This window comes from Takifugu flavidus, chromosome 11 (genome assembly GCF_003711565.1).
Source record: "Takifugu flavidus isolate HTHZ2018 chromosome 11, ASM371156v2, whole genome shotgun sequence".
Taxonomy (NCBI): domain Eukaryota; kingdom Metazoa; phylum Chordata; class Actinopteri; order Tetraodontiformes; family Tetraodontidae; genus Takifugu; species Takifugu flavidus.
The window spans coordinates 8,390,840-8,413,306 of NC_079530.1; the positions used below are offsets into that span (position 1 = coordinate 8,390,840).

Sequence of the window (22,467 nt, forward strand, 5' to 3'; positions counted from 1 at the left end):
CCTTCGCGCAGCACAGTGCGTGTGCCAACCTCCTCAGAGTTCCCATCCCACGCTGTCTAAAGCCGGATCCAGACTCCCAACCTACCCGGACCCACAAAGATGGAGAAAAAGAGCGAAATCAACGGGCACACGGTGCCCAGCTCCAGCTCCACCGACCGGATCATTGAGAAGAGCGCGCAGCGGAGTTGCGGGGAGAAGGTTTTGGAGTTCTTGAAGAGGAACCTGCTGGTGATCATGACTGTGTCCGGCGTGCTGGTGGGCGTCGGGCTGGGGATGGTGGTCCGCAGCATGAAGCTCACCAAGGCGCAGATGATCTACTTCGCCTTCCCCGGAGAGATGCTGCTGCGCATGCTGAAGATGATCATCCTGCCGCTGGTGGTCTGCAGCCTCATCTCCGGCGCCGCCAGCCTCGACACCCGCTCCCTGGGAAAGCTGGGGGGCATCGCCGTCGCCTACTTCTTGGGGACCACGCTGATCGCGTCGGGGATCGGGGTGACGCTGGCCTTCATAATCAAGCCCGGCGTGGGCGCAGGAGCCCTGAACACCAACAGCCTCGGTCTGGAGAGCGTCACCCCCAACAAGGAGACTGCCGACTCTTTTCTGGACCTGGCCAGGTAGGACGATGCACCCATCTGTCACACCGGGAGGACTAGTTAATGCCACCTGGCACCTGGGGAACGCGCTAGTAGTATATTAGTGGCATTTAACAGCTCAAATCAGGAGTCTCCAAATTCCAACTAGTGTCTCAGTAATTCAGATTTTAATGTGATGAACTTATAGTGTGTTTGTGCGCGTGTGCGTGCGTCAGTCCATCCTGATGGACATGTGACGAACTTCCCCACACACACACACACACACACACATGTGACCTGTCCTGAAGCAGGCCCCCATTATACCCAAGTGTCTGTTTAACATTTATAATCTGCTTCGTTTCTCGCCATCAGTTCCTTTTAGTAACTTTTGGGTTGCTGCCACATTTACCCAAAACTTTTGTGATGCATTCTGGGCCTTTTGAAACAAACATTCCAGGACCAGCCTTTATGTTAAACTCAAACTGGGAGTTGAACTTTGGCCCCTCTTCAGAGTTTAAAACTATTCATCATCACGAAAAACGAATCCCAGCTCAGATTCAGCCCATAACATCAACACCAGCACCGTTACTGAGGTGAACCCTCGCCGTGGTAACGGCGATGTCAACAGGAAGATGATCAAATCATGACACATCAAAGTATCCAGTAACTCAGGAAAATTCCCGCATTCCCATGGCGAGGGAAAGTACACCTGCTGGACGGGTGGACAGTCTGGATGTGTGTATGTGTGTATGTGTGTGTGTGTGTGTGTGTGTGTGTGTGTGTGTGTGTGTGTGTGGGGGTGGTTTCCCAGCATTACCGCAGGTGGACACCTGATTTATCTCCCAGGGTCGGTTTGTTGTGAGCAAGCAGACATTTCCCCAGAGTTCAGAGGTCATTCAGGGTGTTACACTTTAGTTTTATTCAGATTTCCTTGTTTTTTCCATTTTTGAAAATCCGTCCCGTTCACTATAAAGTCCGACAGCCTGCTGGAGGCTCCCCCCTGCACCAGGGTTGAATTGAATTTTAATCAATGGAACCATTTGAATTATTTGTGACTCGGTTGTGATTAAACTTCTAACTAAACGGGTTGTGAGTCTGACCACTGTAATGTTACTGGTCATACTGGAAACGTTTGGATGAAATTGCAAATGTAAATATTATCCTGTGGTACCCTCCTCCCTCTGGGGGGGGGTACCACAGGGGGTGGGGGGGCATTGTTAGTGAGGCTCCTCTATTCACACGCTCACATTGCAAAGATAAACTTATCTCCGCTCTGCTGAGCTTCCAGCAGGAAAGATCACAATTTAAATTTCATAAGAATTTAAAAAACATAATTAACAACATCAACTGTTAATTGTCAAACCACTGAGTCAGTAATCTGAAATAGGAAAGCCTTTAAATCTGGATTTAAGAGGGATCAAATATGATTGGGGGAATATAATGCACAGTTTTTCTTCAATTTGAGCCTTTGTTTTGTTGTTTTTACGGTGTCTGCTGTGATAAACTGGAGGCAACAGAGCAATAACAGAAGTCAGTGCAGAGAAACACTAAAAAATCAGCATAGGAAATTACCACAACATGAATTTTAGAGTTATTTATGAAGTGCTGTCACCCCACAGCCTTTAACAATCATTAATCAGTGTAATTAAAATGTCCATATCTGAAACAATATTAGGACAAGGCCTGGAGTGACCTTGACTTCTGACCTGTGCCCTCTAAAGAATCTTCTTTGACTCAAGTCAGAACAAAGGCAATCATAGCACGAGGATGCAGTGACCTTTCACCTCCAGACTTTAAAGCCATGTTTTGAGACATCTTAATCCCGATTAAATCCTAAACTGATATAAAATGTTTATACTCTCTAAAACATGCCTGTCTTCTTCTTGTGAGAGATTTTTGCCTTTACCTGTGAGCGCAGGAGCCCCCCCACTCTGTAAAAACATCACACTCAGCAGATCCCTGTTTGACCCGGCTTTTATTTCATGTCAGATTTATTTGTTTTTAAAAATGATTATATATGTTGATTCACCCGGGGGTGTCGATTCTATAGGTGATACTTGAGATGTAAGCTAGCAGCAGCGCGCCGCGGTTTGATCTCATATATTTGAGATGTATGAGGGGACAACAGAGCCTTTACATCCCACACCAACGTTAACTCTAATACTGAATACCTGGAGGCTCACACTGTATTTGTGTCGGGCTTCAAGCCAAGATGAGTAAATTCAGGGATTGTGCGGTTACACATCGATCAGGTGTCTGAAGTGAAACAGGAAGTTTGCAAATTTTTCTGCTAGAACTCAGACGACCTTCCAGGCAGTGGCTCCTGATCTTAACGAGGCTTCTTGTGAAATGAAACTTTCTATTTCGGTCTTCTTTTTCACAGGCAAAAGAAGTAGCAAGTGTTTAGCCGTGTGATAAATGTGTTCAGTGGCTGACCCCTTCATTTTGAGCCTGTTTTCTATAACCTCTGAGTTCTTTGCTCTTCAAAAAGATCCTTTTTTAAAAAAGAAAACTGTGTTCTTTTCTTTTCTCAGGAACTTGTTCCCATCAAACTTGGTTGCTGCGGCGTTCCGCTCTGTGAGTATCACATTTCTTTTTCTTTCCACTGTCTAGTCTCAAGTTGTTCCCAGAATTTATGCCGTCAAACACGCGGCCGCCGCTCCACATTCATCAGATGTGGCCGTAAAAATGCAGCACCCAGAGCCTCAGGAGGCTGAGAACATGTTCAGAAGCGGCTCTTCGCCAAATCGCCTCTTCCTCTGGTCTTTTACCAACCGTTTCCATGGTGAAACCATTCCATTCTCGCCAACCTAGCAACCCACCTTGCCTGGCTGCTCTTGAACACAGCTCGCTCCACTTCCTAGAATCAGGGTCAGGTCTATTAGGGCTAAAATAAAACTGCAGGACCTCCAATATTTGGTTACGTGCAGCTAAAACCGTATATATGTAAACAAACACGTGACACCGTATGTGCACAGCAGATCATGTGTGCAAACGTGCCTTAAACCTGCACGAAATCAAGCCGGTGAACTCTAAACATAAACTAAATGGCGTTTCAAAGTGCAGCCGGGTCATCGAGTTCAGCGTTTGTCCCCCCCCCCCTTGGCCCAGCTTTTTCAGTGGAAAAAGTGGAGTGAGTCCAACAGTGGATTAAACCAAGAAAGCATGGCGGAGGGGGGATTTACACAGCCGCTAAACTCTTAAACATACATTTACACAAATAAAAAGATGGAGATAATGAAGCAGATACGTTCCCTTTAGTTTTGGGACTACAGCCACAGGGACAGTGTCTCCATGTGCACAAATATCTCCCTGTTTCAGGGGGCTAATACCTCTGCAGGTTGTTGGAAAACTTAATCCCATAGAGAGAGAACTCCCCAGCAGATATTAATCTGATCTGTTAATCATGTTATCGTTCCCCTAAAAACCATGAAAACCTGTCTATGAGTGTGTCCGTTTTAGCTAGTGTTTCTATGGGGTTGCTGTACATGTCAAGCAAACCTCTGGTTCCCTCTTGTTTTGCAGTACGCCACCGACTACAAGATGGTCGCCTCCGGAAACGACTCCAACGGGACGATCCTTTATCAAAAGGTGGGAGCGAACACAACCAACACAGTCACATGATTTAATCGGACAACGGGGAAACGTTGAAGCTAGTTTTAGGGGTTATAGTAAGAAAACGCTCACGTCGGCCATATTGTGTGAACGTCTTTGATGAGAAGGTTGAGGGTGGGGACAGGTCGGAGTGACCCAGCAGACACCTGCCGGGCCTGTTGGGACGGCGGCGCACACGGATGAACAGAACAATCACACCGATTGTTTGATCGCTGTTCTGGAGAACACCTCTGTGGTTGACCTCTAAACAACCACAGTATTGGACGCTGGTTCCCATGACTCGGAGCTGGTGGCCCAGTGCACAGGCACGGTTGGTGGGTCTGGCCCCGCCGTTTGTGTGTCCGGGGCCACTGTGGACAGTTTTCCCCGGTGCCAGGAGTTGAAGCCTGGTGGTGCTGTGGGAGAGTTTGGAACAATGAAGAGGGGGATTGGGTCAGGATTTGTCCCTGTCCTTCCTCATTACCCATCATTCAGTTCACTGGACCCCTCAGATGGAAGCATCCACGCGTGTAGCCTCTACTGCCAGGGACAGTCTGCTGCTGCTGTCTGTTTGCGTTTGAAAACAGGACAATGCTAACTAAATGCTAACAACAAGTTCCCGTTGTGTTTCGGTTATGTGCTCCCTGGCCTGTCTTGAAAAGGCCTCGCGGACTCTGGAATCATGGTTACTCAACTCTCTGTGGTCCCAACAATACAGATGAGGAACAGACACCTCGGTTGACACATGATCCTGCCCTCAGCATCTGATCAACCCGGTTCTGTAACGTAGCCGGCACAGGTTTAGACTTTTCCTTGGGCTTGGCTGATTTTATCGTTGCGCAGGTATGAGAAGAATTTTGTTTACTGTTTTAGGTGCCAATCGCGTCAGAAACGGACGGCATGAACATCCTGGGGCTGGTGCTGTTTGCCATGGTTTTTGGCGTGGCGCTGAAGAAACTGGGGGCGGAAGGGGAGGAGCTGATCCGCTTCTTCAACGCCTTTAACGAGGCCACCATGGTGCTAGTGTCCTGGATCATGTGGTGAGTGGATCGTGGTGGTGGATGGGGTCATATTTGGATTTAAGTCTGCTCAGAACCTCTCACCTCGGCTTCCCAGGTACATCCCGTTTGGCATCATATTCCTGGTGGGCAGTAAAATCGTAGAGATGGAGGATGTGGTTCTTTTGGTCACCAGTCTGGGGAAGTACATCGTCGCTTCGATCCTGGGCCATATTATTCACGGAGGCATTGTCCTGCCGCTCATCTACTTCGCCTTCACACGCAAGAACCCTTTCAGTTTCCTGTCGGGCCTCATCACGCCCTTCACCACCGCCTTCGCCACCTGCTCAAGGTAACCAGGACAGTTGGCGCCTGTTCAAATTTTCTTCACCTGTCGGCATTTGCGGTTGGCACCTGAATGCCTCACGAAGACGAAGCTCTGTCTCTCTTCCTGTCACCAGCTCCGCAACGCTTCCCTCCATGATAAAGTGCGTCGAGGAGAACAACGGCGTGGACAAGCGCATCAGCCGCTTCATCCTCCCCATCGGGGCCACGGTGAACATGGACGGCGCGGCCATATTCCAGTGCATCGCCGCCGTCTTCATCGCTCAGCTCAACAACACCGAGCTGAACGGCGGGCAGATCTTCACCATCCTGTGAGTTCAGCTGGCGGTCCGCCCTTCTGTGCGCAGGTTCTTCCTGTCGTAGTGATGATCTCGACATCGTTTCCAGGGTGACGGCCACGGCCTCGAGCGTGGGCGCAGCGGGCATCCCAGCTGGAGGCATCATCACCATCGCCATCATCCTGGAGGCCATCGGCCTGCCCACCAACGATCTGTCCCTCATGCTGGCCGTCGACTGGATTGTGTGAGTAAAACCCATCAAACATCTGACCTGAGCCTGTTCTCCAGTCTGCACCCTTTATCCATCTCTCTTTCGGTCCAGATCAGAGGCAGCAGCAGCGCTTCCCAATCCACAGCACTCTACTGGGAAACTACCATGGTCAAATGGCCACTCCCAGTTTAGCTGTTAGCCTTACTGGGGCATTCAGGAACACTGCTAAAGCCCCACATACATGATCCCCAGATCCTCCTCAGTCCTCCAGTCACAGTCAGCCACGCACTTTGGTTAGAATTCACAAGAGAACGGCAGCATTTTCCATTATTTTCCCACCTCCTGGCCTGTTCTCAGAGCGGATCTGAGAGGCGTGAGAGTCTGGAGAAGCTGTCACATGTGTTCTCTGCTCAGGTTAGCGAGGGCAAACAGCTGAAGGCTTGTTCCAAAATGTTCCGTTAAGAGCAACAGCAGGTGTTGGAATTCTAACCCACCCAAAAGATTCCAGGAATCAGTGATAATTTATATCGCTTTTAAGATTCCAGCTCCTTCAAAAAAGAAATCCGTCCATTCGTTTCAACGTCAGCTTCTAAATAGGCTTCATGCTGTCAAACTCAGAGACGCTAAAACCTCAGCAGGCAATAAGCTAATGCGATGGGTTGTCCACTCCGCTAACAGGGACCGGACCACCACAGTGGTGAACGTGGAGGGTGATGCCCTTGGGGCCGGAATCCTGCACCACATCAACCAGCTTGAGATGAAGAAGAAGCAGGAGAAGGAGCAGCAGGAGCTGGACGAAGTCCACGTGGAGGCGGTGGCCAACGTTCAGGCCGAGGGGGAGACCTCGCCGCTCGTCACGCACCAAAGCAAGGACTCGGGGGCCACGCCGGAGGCCGTCGAGTCAGTCCTGTGAACTCTGCCACATTTCTACCCCGACTTCACTTTTCTTTCTGACATTGCCGCTCTGCCTCGGCGTCGCGCTCTTTAAAATGGCGGCCGATGGTTTCGGTGGGCGAAACGGTCCAGGTTGTGGACGGTATCGCCCGAATCCGCCGGTTTCCGATAACACCAGTTAGTTTTACTCAAAGTACACGCTGAAAAGTTATTTTTTAATATCGTTTTAGGTTTTTTTTCTTTGCAAAACTGTGTAAAATATTCCCATAAAAGCTCCAGTTTTTGACCAGCTGGTTCAAATCCCAACGCTGACATAAGCTGCTCTCAAAAACTGATCCTGTCAGCCTTTGTTTCCACCTCGGCTGCTTTATTTGTTGAGCACGATGCAAATGGCAAACTATCCCTCTGGTCAGGTCAAGCCAAGGAAACCTGGTCCTGTGATCTGTGTTTGCTGACTGTCAACAGACGGCGTCAAACATTAACACTTGAAATGACAATTTGGAATTCGGTGTGCAGTCTCTGGTTGTAGACAAATCCGTTGGCCTGATTCTCCATATGGAAACAAACAAGATAGGATCTGCGAAAATTTCCAGGCTCATATCAGCATTATCTAAAAGCTCGCCACGTTTGTCAGTCAGCTGTTCGATATCTGCAAGTTTGGTGGCCTTTCCTTTAATATTCGGTCAAAAAACAGTACAAATAAGACTTAACTGTGATTTATGGAGCAGATTTTTCTGCTGATTTGATCTTGTGTCACGTTAACCCAGAATCTTATTTGCTCGTTAATCAGCCTGTTAAAGAACTGTTAATGTTTAGCTGCTTTAATTATTTATTAGCTTTTATTCTTTAGCCAGCCTGTCCAGTCATGTCATGAGAGTGCCAAACTATTTCATGTTTTTGCGAGAACAAAATCAGAAGGAGTCAAACATTATTTCAAAGTACTGTAACACCCCCCATCATTAGACACTCCAGACAGATAATCCTCTCCTCCATTAATGAGAAGTGGTTTGGTATTTGACAAAACTAAATTAAATCAGTATCAAAACAATAAAACTAAAACTACAAACACATCAGGCCATTTTAAGAAACACTGGGTATCTTCTTAACTACAAAATGTGCTCTCATCCGATGATACTAATCGAAAGGATTAGTTGTTCTGGCTCCACTAAGTTTAAGGGGAATTTTGCTCTTGGACATTTAGGTGTCAATGAATTATTATTTTTAAAACTGTAAATATCACATCGCTTTCCCTGTAAAATCTAAATTACCAATTCAAGTACATTTGCCTGATACGGGCTGGATACAGTCGGGTAAGTGCCAAACGTTATGTGATTTAAACTGAGCCTGTACTGCCCTCTAGTGGTGACCCCCTGTCAGAGGACACTAGTTCGTGTCCCAGAAACGAGTGTTGTCCGTCAGATCATTTTGTTTGAAGGATGCATGCAAAAAACATTCATTGGATTTATTAACAATCATGGATGGAAAAGACAGCTCCCACATTTTGTGCAATTTGTAAAATCGGTAAAGTTCAAAGGTTATGTTGTTGATTTCTAGCTCCAGCTACCATCTAGCTAATCACTGTTGTTTGTACCCATACTCGGGTACGACAATATTTCTTATATATATTTTTTGACAATTTCTTTCTTGAAACATTTCAGTGTAAGTTCCGAGGAAAGTACATTACTGCAAATTTAGGCAGGTTTTGTGTGTGTGTGTGGGTGTGGTGGGGGGGTGCTCCTATCCAGCTGCACGGCTAGCTAACGGTTGTCATAGCAACAGCCGAGGCTAAATTACAGCTTATTGGCAGCAGGGGGCGCTGTGTTGACTTACTGCCAGGGTTATTTTACAAATTTCACCTTTTTGAGAAGACTCCTTTGAACCTAACGCGTGTTGCTGGTGCACTATTGCCTGTGTTTGTTATGGTGGTGTGTAAAATTGCTGCTTAGTGCAACATGACTGAACGGTTTTAGTTAGCATTGGGAGTTTTATACGCTAATACATGCTGTGCTAACCTGAGACCAGAATTGTAACGTTCGTCTCTTTGGTACAATCACATAACGTGTGAAACTGCTGTACTATCTGTATTTGATATTAATTTATTTTTAATTGTTGGAACTGATTATTTGTACTTTCTCTTTTTAACAAAGTTTTTCCTTTTTTTTTTAACAAAAAAGAATTTAACAAATTCTCCTGCTCACATTTCTGATAGCTGGATGTGAGAAATGATGTCTGTGGTCTGCTCAAGAAAAGCTGCTACTTTGCTTGTGATGTGTCTGTCTTACGATTAACAGTGCACAGCTGTCTGCCTGATGTTGGTCCTGCTGTCTGTCCACATTAAATCCAGTAAAATTTTCAATCTTTAAGCATCAAAAAGATAATCTTATGTCAACAATGCTGAGTGTGCTGTTTTTTGCTTTATCAATGTTCATTCTTAGGTGAAGGCTCTTTCATATTTAGGCTATAAATATTGCAAAATTCACTGTAATCAGTATTATTGTAGTACAGTATATGAAGGAAAATGGAAAAGGCTCCTAAAGTAGAGCCTTGAGGAACACTGTTTTGCTACTGCAGATTTCTTTTAAGATACAAAGATTTAAAATGAAGAGGCCAAATTGTATCCAACTATGAGAATGATGCTTAATAATACTGGGCTAAAACAGAACATCAATATATCAGTGAAGTAAATGAAGAAAAGAAATGAAAAGAAATGACGACATCTGTCCAGCAGATGTCAGGCTTTCATTCAATTAGAACTATGATTAGACGTTATCACTTTCTTCTTACTTTACTTCAAAATATATACTCCCGTAAAATATTAAATGGGGAATTTAGGAAGGATAAAGGCAGAAGGATAAATAAATGTCACAAAATGGTATTTCAATTTCCACCCTGAACAATTTCAGACCAAACTGCTTTGTATTTATACATGAACAAACCTCTTGAGTCCTAGAATTTAAACATGCAAACATACAGCAATAACTACATCGAAGGGATTCCACAATAATTGTGGCTTTTGGAAGGCTTTTTTTTTTTTTACAGTGAACGTGAAGCGGCTGCTGTCGCAAGAATTCCGACAGGCGTGAAGGCAGCAGGGTGATGCTGCCTTGTATCCATGCTACCTTGCTAGCAGCTTGGATGCTAACAGGCGGTGCAGCGCGACAGCAGGAGGGATGTGCGAGCAGATTTAACAGAAGCTGAGTTCGCTGTGTTTTTACCAAACCTGCACAGACAGGAACGTCTCTCTCGAAAGTTTGGCGACATGACGACTCGCTCGGAAAGAGAAAAAGCCCAGAAACTGAACGAGCAGCATCAGGCCATCCTGTCTAAACTGCTGAGAGAGGACGACAACAAGTACTGCGCTGACTGCCAGGCGAAAGGTGAGCGAAACACACTCTCACTTAAAAGAGGTTAGCGACACACGCTTTGACTTAAAACCTTGGGCTCGAAATGTGCGTGGAAATAATAAAGTTTGCAGGCACCGATTTGCCTCAGCCAATCACGGTTTTGTCGTGTGAAGCGATGCTGACATCCCGCTAGGCTTTTTGCTCACTAAGGGCTGTGTCATCCCGATAAAAATGATTTAATCACAACAGAAATTTACGTCGTTCAACTCGAATACTGTTGTCGCTGGTCCGTTATGATGAATCAGACAAAAATCCTATGTATTGATCGACAGTTGCCAAAGTAGCTACAGAGGTTAATCGACTTCCGTTTGATTTCAAAGTTTAGGTTTCAGTAGCAACCTATTCGTGACTCCACACAATTCTCAAGGTGACTCAATTATTTAGTGATAAAACATGTTTTTACCTGAAATGTTAACTAATTAGACACTTAGAAATTTGCTGTCTTTGAGATATTTCATATTGTAGAACTGGTACCTCGTAAGTGCACATTATGAAGTTGTTTAATCGGACGTTAAACTAGTGAGATACTTTCAACTAAAAGACCAGTTTTAGAATGTTGAGCTTAAAAGGAATCTTGCAGAATCCGAGGAGCATGCCCGATTACTAAGGGAAAAAAGTTAAAAGTGAAAAGTATAATTCGGGGTAGTCAGAATTCATTTTAATTGTGCCTGGTGAAAAAGGAGCTAGGGATCCAGCCCTAGCGGTTTACGCTGATGCTTTTAAACTGAAATTAGAAGGCGTGTACTTCCGGTTTTCTTGTGTCGCTCCCCGGCGGCTTGTCGGACGGTATCGATGTCATGTCCTTGACTGGATTATTTATGAGCGGAAAACGCGCGTGTTCCATCAGGAAACACTTAAATTATTCCTTAAACATTTGTCCAACAGAACCCACGCCCTGATATTCGGATATGGATCCGATCAATCAGTTTTAGCTGCGGACACCTTGCATGTCAAAGAGCACATTTAATTTGAAATCATAGTCAGTCAGCGTTATTCTTACAAAAGAAATACACTTTGAACGAATAGCTTTCTTAAATCTAAGCATATCAGCCAGCCATCCATACATTCTAATCACAGTTACCTCATTTAATTTACACTTCTCCTATAAATTCAATGACACGCTCTGTAGATGTTGGGAGGTTTCCTCGGGAAAATTGTGAATTTGCGTGTCTTTTGAGCCTGCAGGGCTCCTCATGACTGAGATTAAAGGCCTTGGTTGCGTCATCGGTTGTAATACGCGCACATCTGACGATCATGATGCTGCACATTTAATATAAACCCTGACTCCTGATGTTAGACTTACACTTACATATTTTAAAAAATATATGTAATTGCTTTTTTAGAGGTAGATGGATCCATGGACATTTTTAGAGGTCCATGGATTTAGAATTTCTTTAAATTATCACTCGAGGCCAAAGCATTTTGCTGAGTTCTAAAGAGCTTAATTGAAAATGACAAACTTCAGAGCTGTCTTATCGTTTAACCTACACTGGATTTCCTGAGTTCCAAGAGAATTTCACTCGTGCTAATGCATTTTCCAGCCTGTGTAGCTTCTGCTGGCTTTCTTCCGAGAGCCGGTCAGATACACGGTGCTCCGCACAGGGCGGACACAGTGTATTAACTCTGATCGATTTCTTTTAAATAAGCTTTCAGTCTGCGGCTGATGGAGACCACGTTTACGAGCTCTACTCTGATCGATCCATTTGCTTCAGGATAGTCTGTCTGTGAACTCTAGAGCCTGCTGCAGTCAGATCGTCTGGGTGTGTCTCCCGCGACAGCCTCTGCAGTGTCTCACCTTGGACAGACAGACAGACAGACAGACAGACAGTCCTTATTGATTCCACTCTCATTTCCCTTCCCTCCCGGACTTCAGGCCAGCTCCAGACTATAATTTTCACTTTCGTGTTTATCATAGTCTTTAAACACAAGCACACAGAGACACCAGCGCGCACACACACACAGGCACACGCACATGGACACAGGTACAGGCTTGGCAGCGTGTCACTGTTATGATTTCTAGCTGGCACAGCTGATCTTGGCCAGCAGCCGCAGGGGCATTTGGCGCCATGACAGTCGCCCCCTCTCACTCTCTGCTGTCAGTCTGTCCCCACACACACTTGAGATGCCAGCGCGTGGCCACACGCTCGTGCCAACTGAAAGCCAGAAACTCACCTGTGCACCTGCAGCCCGCAGCTCTGCGCATTATGAAAGTGTGAAGGACAGGTTGAGCTCGCAGTGTTCACAGGAGCAAACGGCGCCACTCTGCCCGCTGGGGACGTCCCGGTATCACGCTGGTCGACGCAACGATACAGAATTTTCCAGCTGAATACCGAAAAAGCGTTAAATTGCAGCGCAGTTGGAACGGAGGCATGCTGTGGAGGGGGGTTGCATTATCTCTGATAAGGTCTTTTCTCATTTTTTCATATTTGTTGTCATGACAATAAAATAGATGTTTGAGAGAATAAACCTCCATTCATATGGGTTTTGTCTGGCTGTAATAATGGAGGATAAACCACCGATGCTAAATCCCAGTAACAGACCAGCAGGGAGCAGCACAGCACTTCTTCATATATTCCCCTCAGCATCCTGCTGGTCTCCGGGATTCTCTTCTGGCCTGTGCTGAAGGCTTTAGCAGGCCGCTGCTCTCACTCACGTTTAATAATATGGGATTACGTGCTGTCTAATGTTCAGATGTGGATTTCAGCGCAGGACTCCATGGCGTTTGCCTCACAGGCTTTCCATAGGCCTTCTCCTTTAAAGCCATTAAATGATCAAATATCTCATGCAGGAGTCATATTTGTAACTCTCAGATAATGCTAGCTTCCTATGCTAACACAACAAGCTCATAAAAGGCTGTTCCATTGGTGCCTGAGAGAAAACTCATTGGTCTTTAATCAGTACAGCCATCCAGAAATCAGCATTAGGGTGCTTTTATTCTGTGTGTGTGTGTGTGTGTGTGTGTGTGTGTGTGTGTGTGTGTGTGTGAGTGCACTGGGACTGCAGGGCTCTTGTCTGCTCAGAAAACAGGATTCAGCTGTCTATTTTTGTCCAAAAACGCAGCACGCAGAAACTGTTGGAGCAACTCGCAGTGACTTTCATGTTGTTAAGTGCTGCTGAATCAAAATGGCCTGTAAGTGGTTGTATGCTTTCCACGCTGTTTCATTCACACAGACATCTCAGGGAAGGTCGTTTAAAGGTTGGTGAATATCATTTTGGGGACACGTAAAACCACAGTTATTGATGCGGGAGACTAAGCAGCTTTTGCATCTGCGCCATTTTTAAACCACCGAGCATCGTGCATCATCCGCGGCTGCTTTATTAAGGGTTGTGACAGGCTGAGCCATCGCACCCGGGGACAGTTGTGGTCTTACGTCAACCTAACAGGCAAATGTGTTTTGGAGAATGTGCCGAAAGAGGTTATCTAAGATCACACCAATGTGCTTTTCCATTCACACATGCTGTAGTCCAGCTTACGACGGCTGAGCTGCTTGATTCAGGCTTACCGCGCAGTCATCCCTGCCTTAATGCTCCTTTAGGCCATCCAGCACATTAGTGCCACCGCATTAACACGCTGATGCTCTTACCCAAGAACTGGTGAACCAGGCTGCCGTCGCCGTCGCCGCCGTCCAGCCTTCCCTGGCGCAGCGCCGCCGTGTAGCCTGGATCTATAAAAGTTGATCCCTCTGAACCTGCTGTGTTCAAAGTCGCTCTCGATTGTCAAATTGACAGATAGTAAGCTTCATCATCTTCAGAGGAATGGAGCCAACTCCAGCGCCGAGGGACAGAAGCCGCCGGCCTATTAAAGCGATTTGTCTGCTCATCCCAAAGGAGGTTTGGACGGAGCTTTTGGATCACACACATTTATGGAAAGCTTTAAATTCTCTTTATTATGATCATTTAAATATTCTCTGCACTCATTTTCCTGCTGTGCCCGGTTAACCTGAGGATACTTAAAGATTCTTCATTATAGCTGCACACAGGTGACTTTACAAGCTCTCATTTAAACTTATCAAGTCTTCACCCAGAACTCATCATCCAGTCAGTTTCTTTCAGATTAATGCAAAAATTACTGGAGGGATTTCAGTAAAAGTCCATGAGGAGAAGAGGACAAAAGAAAAAAAAATTACAAGGTCCAACAGTTTTATTTTAGTGGAATTCTGATGTGGGGGGAAAAATCTGACTTTTTTATGTTATGTATCAAATGATAACCTGCTGAATTTAAAAAATAAAATAAAATAAAATCAGATCTCGGTTGATTGACCCCTCGTTGGTTCAGAATGTCCGTCCCTGCTCTCTGCAGACAGGACACGATTGTGATGTCAACAAGAATCAGAGTCCGGTTTGCGTCTGCCCAGAGGTTCCTCGTGTCCCCAGGGTCTGTGCAGCGAGCTGACGGCCTCGCTCCCCTTCTCTGCCAGAACTTTACGTAACCCTTCACAGCAGCCTCTGTCTGGCTAACAAGGCGCTCCGCAACACAACACACGCATTTCTGCCTCAGCATTTCATCCTGTTTGTGACGAAGTGACGTAATACACAGCTGTGTTGGAACTCTAGAGCACGACTTTACGCCTTCCATTCAGTGGAAGAGTTTGGACGCACTGAGCGTTCTGTTGTGCCCGGCTGACAGACGCGCCGTGCGGAAATTGTTTCGGCGTCACACGTTCAGGAAGCGAAGCGAAACTTCGAAGGCGTAAACATCTCTGCTCTGTTTCAGGTCCTCGATGGGCTTCCTGGAACCTCGGGGTGTTCATGTGTATCCGCTGCGCCGGGATCCACCGTAACCTCGGCGTGCACATCTCCAGAGTCAAATCTGTCAATCTGGACCAGTGGACACCCGAGCAGATCCAGGTAAAAGCAGACCAAAGAAAGAGGAGACGCCGCCAAAAGCCGTCTCTTTGTCTCTTTCTGAGTGTTTGTTACAACACGGAGTTATATCAAGATGGGGGAGACAGCTTCTAATTAATTTAAGGTGCAGAAAAATAGCTTAATATACAAATGAGCCACAGAATGTTGAAAAACAAGCAAAACAAGTCATTTTCAAATTGAAACGAGGTTTGTGGGAGTTTAATCACTTACTGGAGCCTGACTTTAATTAACAGCTTATTCGTATTTATTTGTTTTCTTCGTGTCTGAGCAAAACATCCTATAATAGCCGGCTTATTCCATAAATGCTGGCTAAACTCTCTGTTACATAATTTATTTTCTCCATGTGTTTTCAGGAGGAATAACGTGTCACGTTGGTTCAGTTACACACAATAAATCATGAAGACTTTACGTACCTGAGCAAACTCGTCGTGTGTTTAATCTGGCGGTACAGTGAGTGAGTGTGTGTTTATCCATCAGCCGAGTGTGACTGGAAAAGGGTCTCGCACAGAATGTTAATCACTATCTTCAATTTCTAGTTAATTCCAGATGGCTGATTATTCCGACTCTTTCTCCTCCACTACTACTATCATCACGCCGTTTATCACCCTCCTCACAATTTAGCCAACATATTTGGCTTGTGTGTCTGTGTAGGCGTTCCAAACCGAGCTGAATGCAAATGTAATGAATTTAGGAAGCCGTTGTAGTTGTAGGAATCGCCCGGCTTGAATGGTCTGGGCTTTCTTTTCTGCATTTCAGAGCATGGTGGACATGGGGAACCACCGGGCCAGGCGGCTGTATGAAGCCCACCTACCAGACAGCTTCCAGCGGCCACAGACTGACCAGTATCCTCCTCTCTCAGCGTCTTCCCCACCGGCTCTCTTCTAATGTGTTGTCTTTTTTTATTCTCTGCAAGGTTGCTTGATCCTGTTTCATATTCATGGTCACATGATCACATGGTGTAGCCGGGGGAGGATAAAGATTCTGGGCCGGAGGTCTCAGAACGACTGTAATGTGTGCGGATCTTATGGTTCTGCTGACTTTAAAGTTTTACCTTTTTGTTTGTCTTGCCCGTTACATCCCTTTCAGGGTCACGGGGAGGGTGCTGGAGTCTATCCCAGCTACAGATGGGCGAAGGCAGGGTGCACCCCTGAATGTGAGCATTCGGGGGTTCATCACCTTGCTCAAAGGTACCTCGGCAGTCCTTTTCCCTTGCTACCACAACACCTCAGATGCTTTGTCCGCAACAAGGATTGAACCAAGACCCCTCCGCTTCTCAACCCAGTCCCCTACTGACAGCTTGCACCATTTTTTATTGTTATTAACTGGTATCCAGTAAAGCCCATCGAAACCATCAAGCTTCGTTTGTTTACACTTCAAGAGACACCATGTGCGTCCTTCCACACCTCCGTGTCCCCGCAGGGCTTTACAGTTTGCCCTTTTCCGTAGTAGGAGACAGCTGTGTAGTCACTGCGATGGAGTGTGTTCATGTTTCCACAGACGGAGCGGAAAAATGTTCTCATCTGTCCAATTCAGCTGAGATGAGAAGAGAGCGGATATATGAGGGACAGTATAATTATAATGATTACTACGTCCGGGGTCCAGTCTCATTTAATTCTTTGGAATCAGAACATTCACTTCCTTGGTGCGTCGGGGGTTAATCTACGGCTCAATCCCAACATCCACCATGACAGATTCAGACTTGTCCTGGAAGTATTCCTGTTGAGCCTAAAGAGGTTTTCAGTGGTCCAGCGATTGAAGGCTCATCTCGTCTTTTATGGACACTGTCCATGAGTGCAGATTTTCCCCCAAGCAATTACTCCCGATTCATAGTCTCGGTTCAGTTAGGAGGTCACATGAGAGAAGGAGCAACCAGCGCTATGAGTAAGGAGATGCTACACAGTAATCTGCTGTTTTTCTGGACGTTGAGTAAACAAGAGCTCGGCAGGTGCCACATGTTCTGATTTACTGTCAGATGAGCAGCCTGACAGTAAATCTTCTCAGAGCACAGCACAAAAGCTCCTATCAAACTGGAAATAATTTATTCCAAAGGTCAGGGATGGGCCCGTAGATATCATCCTCTCTGGTCTGCGTTGTTGGGGAGGCATCCATTTTAGCCCCCCCCTCATTATTTGGCGCCCTTTTGTGCACTCCGTTGGAGTGTTGCGGCGCAGCACCTGACGATTGTAGTCAGCAGTAATAAATCAGATGGGGAGACGGGCTCCTTAAGCTGCATCTCAAACACAGCACTATCTCATGGCTCGCCTTGTGCGGCCGGTCATCATTTTTCAATCTTTTGAAGGCTATTACCCGACACAACAGAGGCGTCGCTGCTGAAATACGGAGATAAGAGAGTTTGGATTAACGACGGAGAACTGTTTTTGTGTAGCAGCGCTCGAGCCCCACAGTGTGTCTTTGGGATGTCCCTGGGGTGAAGTCGTTCTTTTTGATGGATTTAACGGGTTAAGTCTTAATGGTCCATCAGTGAGCGTCATTCATTTGAACCAAAAGATCATTAGGACATTCAATTCTCATTTTGTAATTTGTCGAGCACATTTTGAGCTTTCTAAGCGGCATGGTTTTAGGTTTTCAGGTTCTTTTCTTAAACTATGCTAAATCTGGCAGCCTCATAACTGTTGTTAGGGGTGGTCACCAATTTTATTTTTTTTTTACTTTGTGTTTTTGGCATGCAGTACAAAATGGATGACTATGTTTATGTGCAGTATTTACACCCTTAACTCTAGTCCTCAGAGCAGTGGAAGTGTTCATCCGGGACAAGTACGAGAGGAAGAGGTACTATAACAAGGAGGCCCTGGCTGCAGCTCCTGTGAGTATCGTTTAGTTTTCAAGTCTTCCCATCTTTTGTCATCATTAGAACTGCATACAGTACCGTGTTTTATTCACAGGGTTGTGGTGATTTTCTTTTTTGTATATTTGGTGCAAAGGTCAAAGTAATCTTTTTTTTAAAAAGGCTGGGAGTGAAATTGGAGTTGTTGAAGTCGTATTGCCCTTGAAAGTCTTGTAACTGCAGTTTTAGCGCACCCCAGGTTGTGTTAAGGAGTGATGTTTTACTTAAAAAAACAAACTCTCGTTTCGCTTCTGATGCTGGTTTTGTGCGCCTGTCTTGAGAATCTTCCTGAGAGCCTTCTTTTGTGTTGATGGATGAAATGAAGTGATAATGTAGGTGTTGGTGTGGGCGGGTGCAAATTTCCTTGTCTTGTTTATAGAGAGATTAACAGTATGTGGTGTGGGTGTTTCTTTTTAGAGTGGTCCAGGGAGTGGGTTGGTGCTTCAGTTATGCAGAACAGCGTGAGCGGCCAATGTGCTTGTGTGTGTCCACATATAATCACGGATGGTCACAAGAGAACAGATTAATGACACTCCCTAGCACTCCGACACTGGTGCTTTCTCCGCGGTGCTGTAGACCAGCCAGGTAGTGCACATTTTGTCTACCATTGACAGATTTTGATGACAGAAGTTCTCAGAAACTAGTACATACTACTGCTGCTGACATATCCTGTCACCATATACTGCTGCTGCACCATTATGGCATCATACGTCCAATGGTATTCACTAGAGTGTATCTAATTACAACAAATACAAATCTTTTGACATGATTTGTGGCTCCTGAGGCAACTTCCACTTCCAACGTGAGGTCTTTGGTAAACTACAGCTGTTGCTTACCTGGTGTGTTCCCAGATTATTTAATGTTGCTTATAAATATTGGTTTTATTAGCGTAAAATGGACCAGACCTGATGCTTCTGTGATGATGTCAAAGCTGAACAGTTGGGTTCATGGTCACAGTTAACCTGAATTTAGACTTACAGAGTTAAGAACTACTCAAGGTTAAGGTTGAAGTTTAAAAATCTTTTTCTGTCTCTATTGTTGTTGCTGATTTTTGCTGCTATTTCACTGTGAAGATGTTCCATCTCAATTCAATATTCTATATTTGTATTGAGATGCATCATCTTCCTCATTGTTTACCTCATATTCTGCCTATTGCTGATCTACCGTTTGTCCCCCCCCACCACCGACCTCAGTATCTCTCTGTTTTTCTGGAATTCTCTGAAGCGTTGCCAGCAGCCACACTCTGATCCAGGATCTGTTTCTGCCGCCCACACAGACGGCCCAGCTTTTATATGCAGATTAATTATTAAAAACAACTCATTATCACTTTAAGAACTGAGAAGGGCTGCGTACCATGAGTTTGTGTGTGTGTGTGTGTGTGTGTGTGTGTGTGTGTGGATATAGGGATGTGGAGTTTGTTGGTTTGTATTGTGTGGTTTGTTGATGAGCCGTGTGTCTTCAGCGTTACATCATCACACTGTCACATGATTGCAGAATCATGGCTGGTTAAACCTGAATATTGCCATTGTTCATTTTACAATATGACAAGAGCTGTTAGCACCTTTAGTCAGATTAATCTGTGAGTAAATAGTGATTAATCACAAATCATCATGTGTACCATAAATTTTTGGAACCAAAAATTCGAGGCCTTGTTTGTGGGGGCCTTGAAGGGTTTTGTTTAAACTACTAAATCATTATCGTTCGGTCTCTCCTCAGTCTTCTCGGGCTGGTCGTGACCACAGCTGCCACAGCTGTCCGTCATAACTCTGTGATAAGCTTTGTTGTTACTAAATCTCACATTATTTAAACTTGGTATTCCTCCCTCTGCTTTAAAGGTCTCTTAAGATTTTGGCCCAAAGCTGAAAAGTCCTGATGTGTTCGTCATCTTTTGAAGTATTAATTGTCCAAAGACAGCATTGTCCTCAGTTTGTGAGTGCGTCCACTTCAACTGCATTTCTAAATATAGTATGCCCAAGTGAGTCTCACTATACGTATGGGCCACATATTATTTCAATGATACTGGAATCACATTAGTCGCGTTCATCTTGTTGACCTTGTGTGGGGAACCCAGTGATGGTCTGAATTGTGACAAGGGAGCAGCACAGTTACCCTGGAGGGAGACTGCTGATTTCATCCCATTTTCTTGCGTTAGTCACTGGCCTGTCTGTTCTGTCAAGTGGGGACAGATGTACAGATGTTTCAGCCAAGGTCTTTTTTTTTCCTTTCTCATTTTGGGAACATTAGATGTGTCACATTTTCAGCTATTTTAAAAATACTACGTGGAAAAAAAACACCAAAAGACTAATTTTTGATTTTATATCATGGTTAAAACAACTTTTTCAAACCTATAAATGGTTCTGTGGTGGGGAAAAATAGATTTGGAGGTTTTTATTAGGCTCAATACCTTCTGAATCATTTAAACAACAACCAGTGACCTTCACTGAGTGATTTTATTTTTTTTTAATGAACCTGTTCAAGGGCTACATGGAGGGCATCCAGTTAAGATGCATTTGGTTTCTCTGGAGTAGTCGTGCCACAGTAGATAGCCTGACACCTCTATCCCCATGTCCTGATAACTATTCAACCTCTATCCACCCTTTTTCATCCAGCTCTCACCACCCTTGTTATCTTGCCACTCTCGTTCCACCCCCTCTCCCTCGGCATTCGTTTCACTCCTCCCTCTTAGCCTCCAGTCGCTTCTCTCTTTATCATCATCATCAGCCCATCTGTGCCGGTTTAATGCTGTGTCGACATCTCAGGCAGCATCAAAGTCAGAAGATGAGCGAGGTTTTTTTTTTTTTTTTTTAGAGGAAGGCAGAATGAAAAAACATCATCAGAATAAATGTGTGATAGAAATTGCTCAGAATGTTTCTCCACCACAGGCAACAACAGCGAGTCTTTTAATGCCCTAACAGTTGTGGAGAGATGGAAATGGAGGAAGCATTCTTGCCGTGTCCCCAGGAGGACAGGCCGAGTGTTCTGTTTCGACCCTGACGTGCAGAGAGCAGAGGAGGCGGACAGGGGAAGTGAGTCAGTTCATGCCTGGCATCAACGTGGCATCCAGATTGATCTGAACGCGGGTGGACAGCTCCAAATTTAGGCACCCAAGAGGTGTATTTTAAGATCTCATCAGTCTTTGATTGGTTTCACCATGTCGAACCTATAAGCCTCCTTCCTTTCTTGCATTTTAACTGTTTTAAAGAGCTACCGCTACTTGCCAGCCCCGGGTGGGATCACTTCCCCGGTGAGACACTGATTTGAGAAACTGGCTGCTGTTTCAGGCAGACCTCAGTTTAGTTCAGCTCTGCTCTCAGTGCAGTCCAGTTCAATGGCAGGTTAATAGGGGTCAACCCAACACGAGAAGTGTGTTCTAGTGTTGCTGGCTACCTGAATGTCTTCTTTCTGAATGTAAAAATCAGTTCCAACTAAGTCAAAGCTTCCTGTGCTGTAGTCAGGGTATTTTCTTAAGCCTTATTTTGAGTTGAGTTGCATTTCCGGTTGTTTCTGAGCATTTCCCTGTTTCTGTCTGCAGGCTTTCCCCCTCGCCTAACCTTGTTTCCAATTTCTGTTTTTCTGCAGAAGTCGTCTGAAGCTGCTCTTCGCTCCTCCTCCTCCTCACCACCCTCACAGGCTGACAGTAGCAGACAGGAGGTGCAGATCTTCTCTATATTCTTTGTTGTGCAGCCGTTCTTACTGTGGTCATGTTCTCTTCTTGTTTCACATTCCACCAGTCGTTAAACGTCACACTGCTCAACTCTCCATCTCGATTTTTTCCAACTCCTGTATGACTATTTCTAGGCTCATACCACAATACTTTCTTTGCTTGTCTTGACTGGTTATAAACCTTCAGGGGTTATTGTAGGGGTGAACAGATTACCGTAGCTCCATCTGAACTGCTGGACTGTTTCCTTCTATACGAGCTATTTACAAGCTATGATTTGGATACACACCAGAAAAACTTTGAGGCGGCATAACTGTGCAGACATGATCTAATAATCGAAGCTAGAAATGTGCGTGGGAGGGTTGCGGCTCTAATTTGCTGTGTTCAAAATCAGATGAGAGCATAATAGCCGGGTAATATGGATGCAAATTGGCTCGTCCTGGCCTCATTAGTTTTTGAGCCAGAAATCTGATAGAATGAAATAATCAAATCCACAAAAGCTATTTGCCCCCCTTCTGTGAGCGGACGGGATGTTTGACCCTTCCTGGCTTCATGTGATGTTGAACTACATGCTGTTTTTCCAGAAATCAGTCATATCTGAAGGAATCCATGGGCCTTAAAAGCTAATACTCCGTTACAGAGGAGCAGGAGCGACTCCAGAGGAATGTCTGAGTGCTCGTTTCCTATAATTTTTCAAATATTGTTCATTATTCTCAAGACAAAAAAACAACCTTAAAATAAATAAATAAATGCTTAAGCAGCAGTGAAGGAATTGCGGGGATGACCCACAGAGAGATAA

At 45.2% G+C, this 22,467-nt stretch overlaps 2 protein-coding genes across 4 annotated transcripts in view; both read left to right on the forward strand.

Annotated features, from left to right (window-relative positions):
- Positions 1 to 9,284, forward strand: slc1a4 (solute carrier family 1 member 4). The gene is made up of 8 exons (XM_057046890.1): positions 1 to 614; positions 3,107 to 3,149; positions 4,098 to 4,163; positions 5,040 to 5,206; positions 5,283 to 5,516; positions 5,626 to 5,820; positions 5,897 to 6,031; positions 6,677 to 9,284. The coding sequence occupies exons 1-8, from the start codon at positions 100 to 102 to the stop codon at positions 6,909 to 6,911; spliced, it is 1,590 nt and encodes a 529-aa protein (XP_056902870.1). The 5' UTR covers positions 1 to 99; the 3' UTR covers positions 6,912 to 9,284.
- Positions 9,285 to 9,961: 677 nt separating this feature from the next.
- LOC130533465 (stromal membrane-associated protein 1-like) overlaps positions 9,962 to 22,467 on the forward strand; it is a 34,287-nt gene continuing 21,781 nt past the window's right edge. Inside the window, exons 1-5 of one of the 3 annotated variants that reach the window (XM_057046900.1) lie at positions 9,962 to 10,269; positions 15,011 to 15,144; positions 15,919 to 16,004; positions 17,911 to 17,986; positions 21,587 to 21,658. In XM_057046900.1, coding sequence (XP_056902880.1) covers positions 10,152 to 10,269; positions 15,011 to 15,144; positions 15,919 to 16,004; positions 17,911 to 17,986; positions 21,587 to 21,658 — 486 coding nt within the window. In that variant the 5' untranslated portion in view covers positions 9,962 to 10,151. The remainder of the gene's footprint in view (positions 10,270 to 15,010; positions 15,145 to 15,918; positions 16,005 to 17,910; positions 17,987 to 21,586; positions 21,659 to 22,467) is intronic. The other 2 variants (XM_057046899.1, XM_057046901.1) reach the window with 2 other exon arrangements.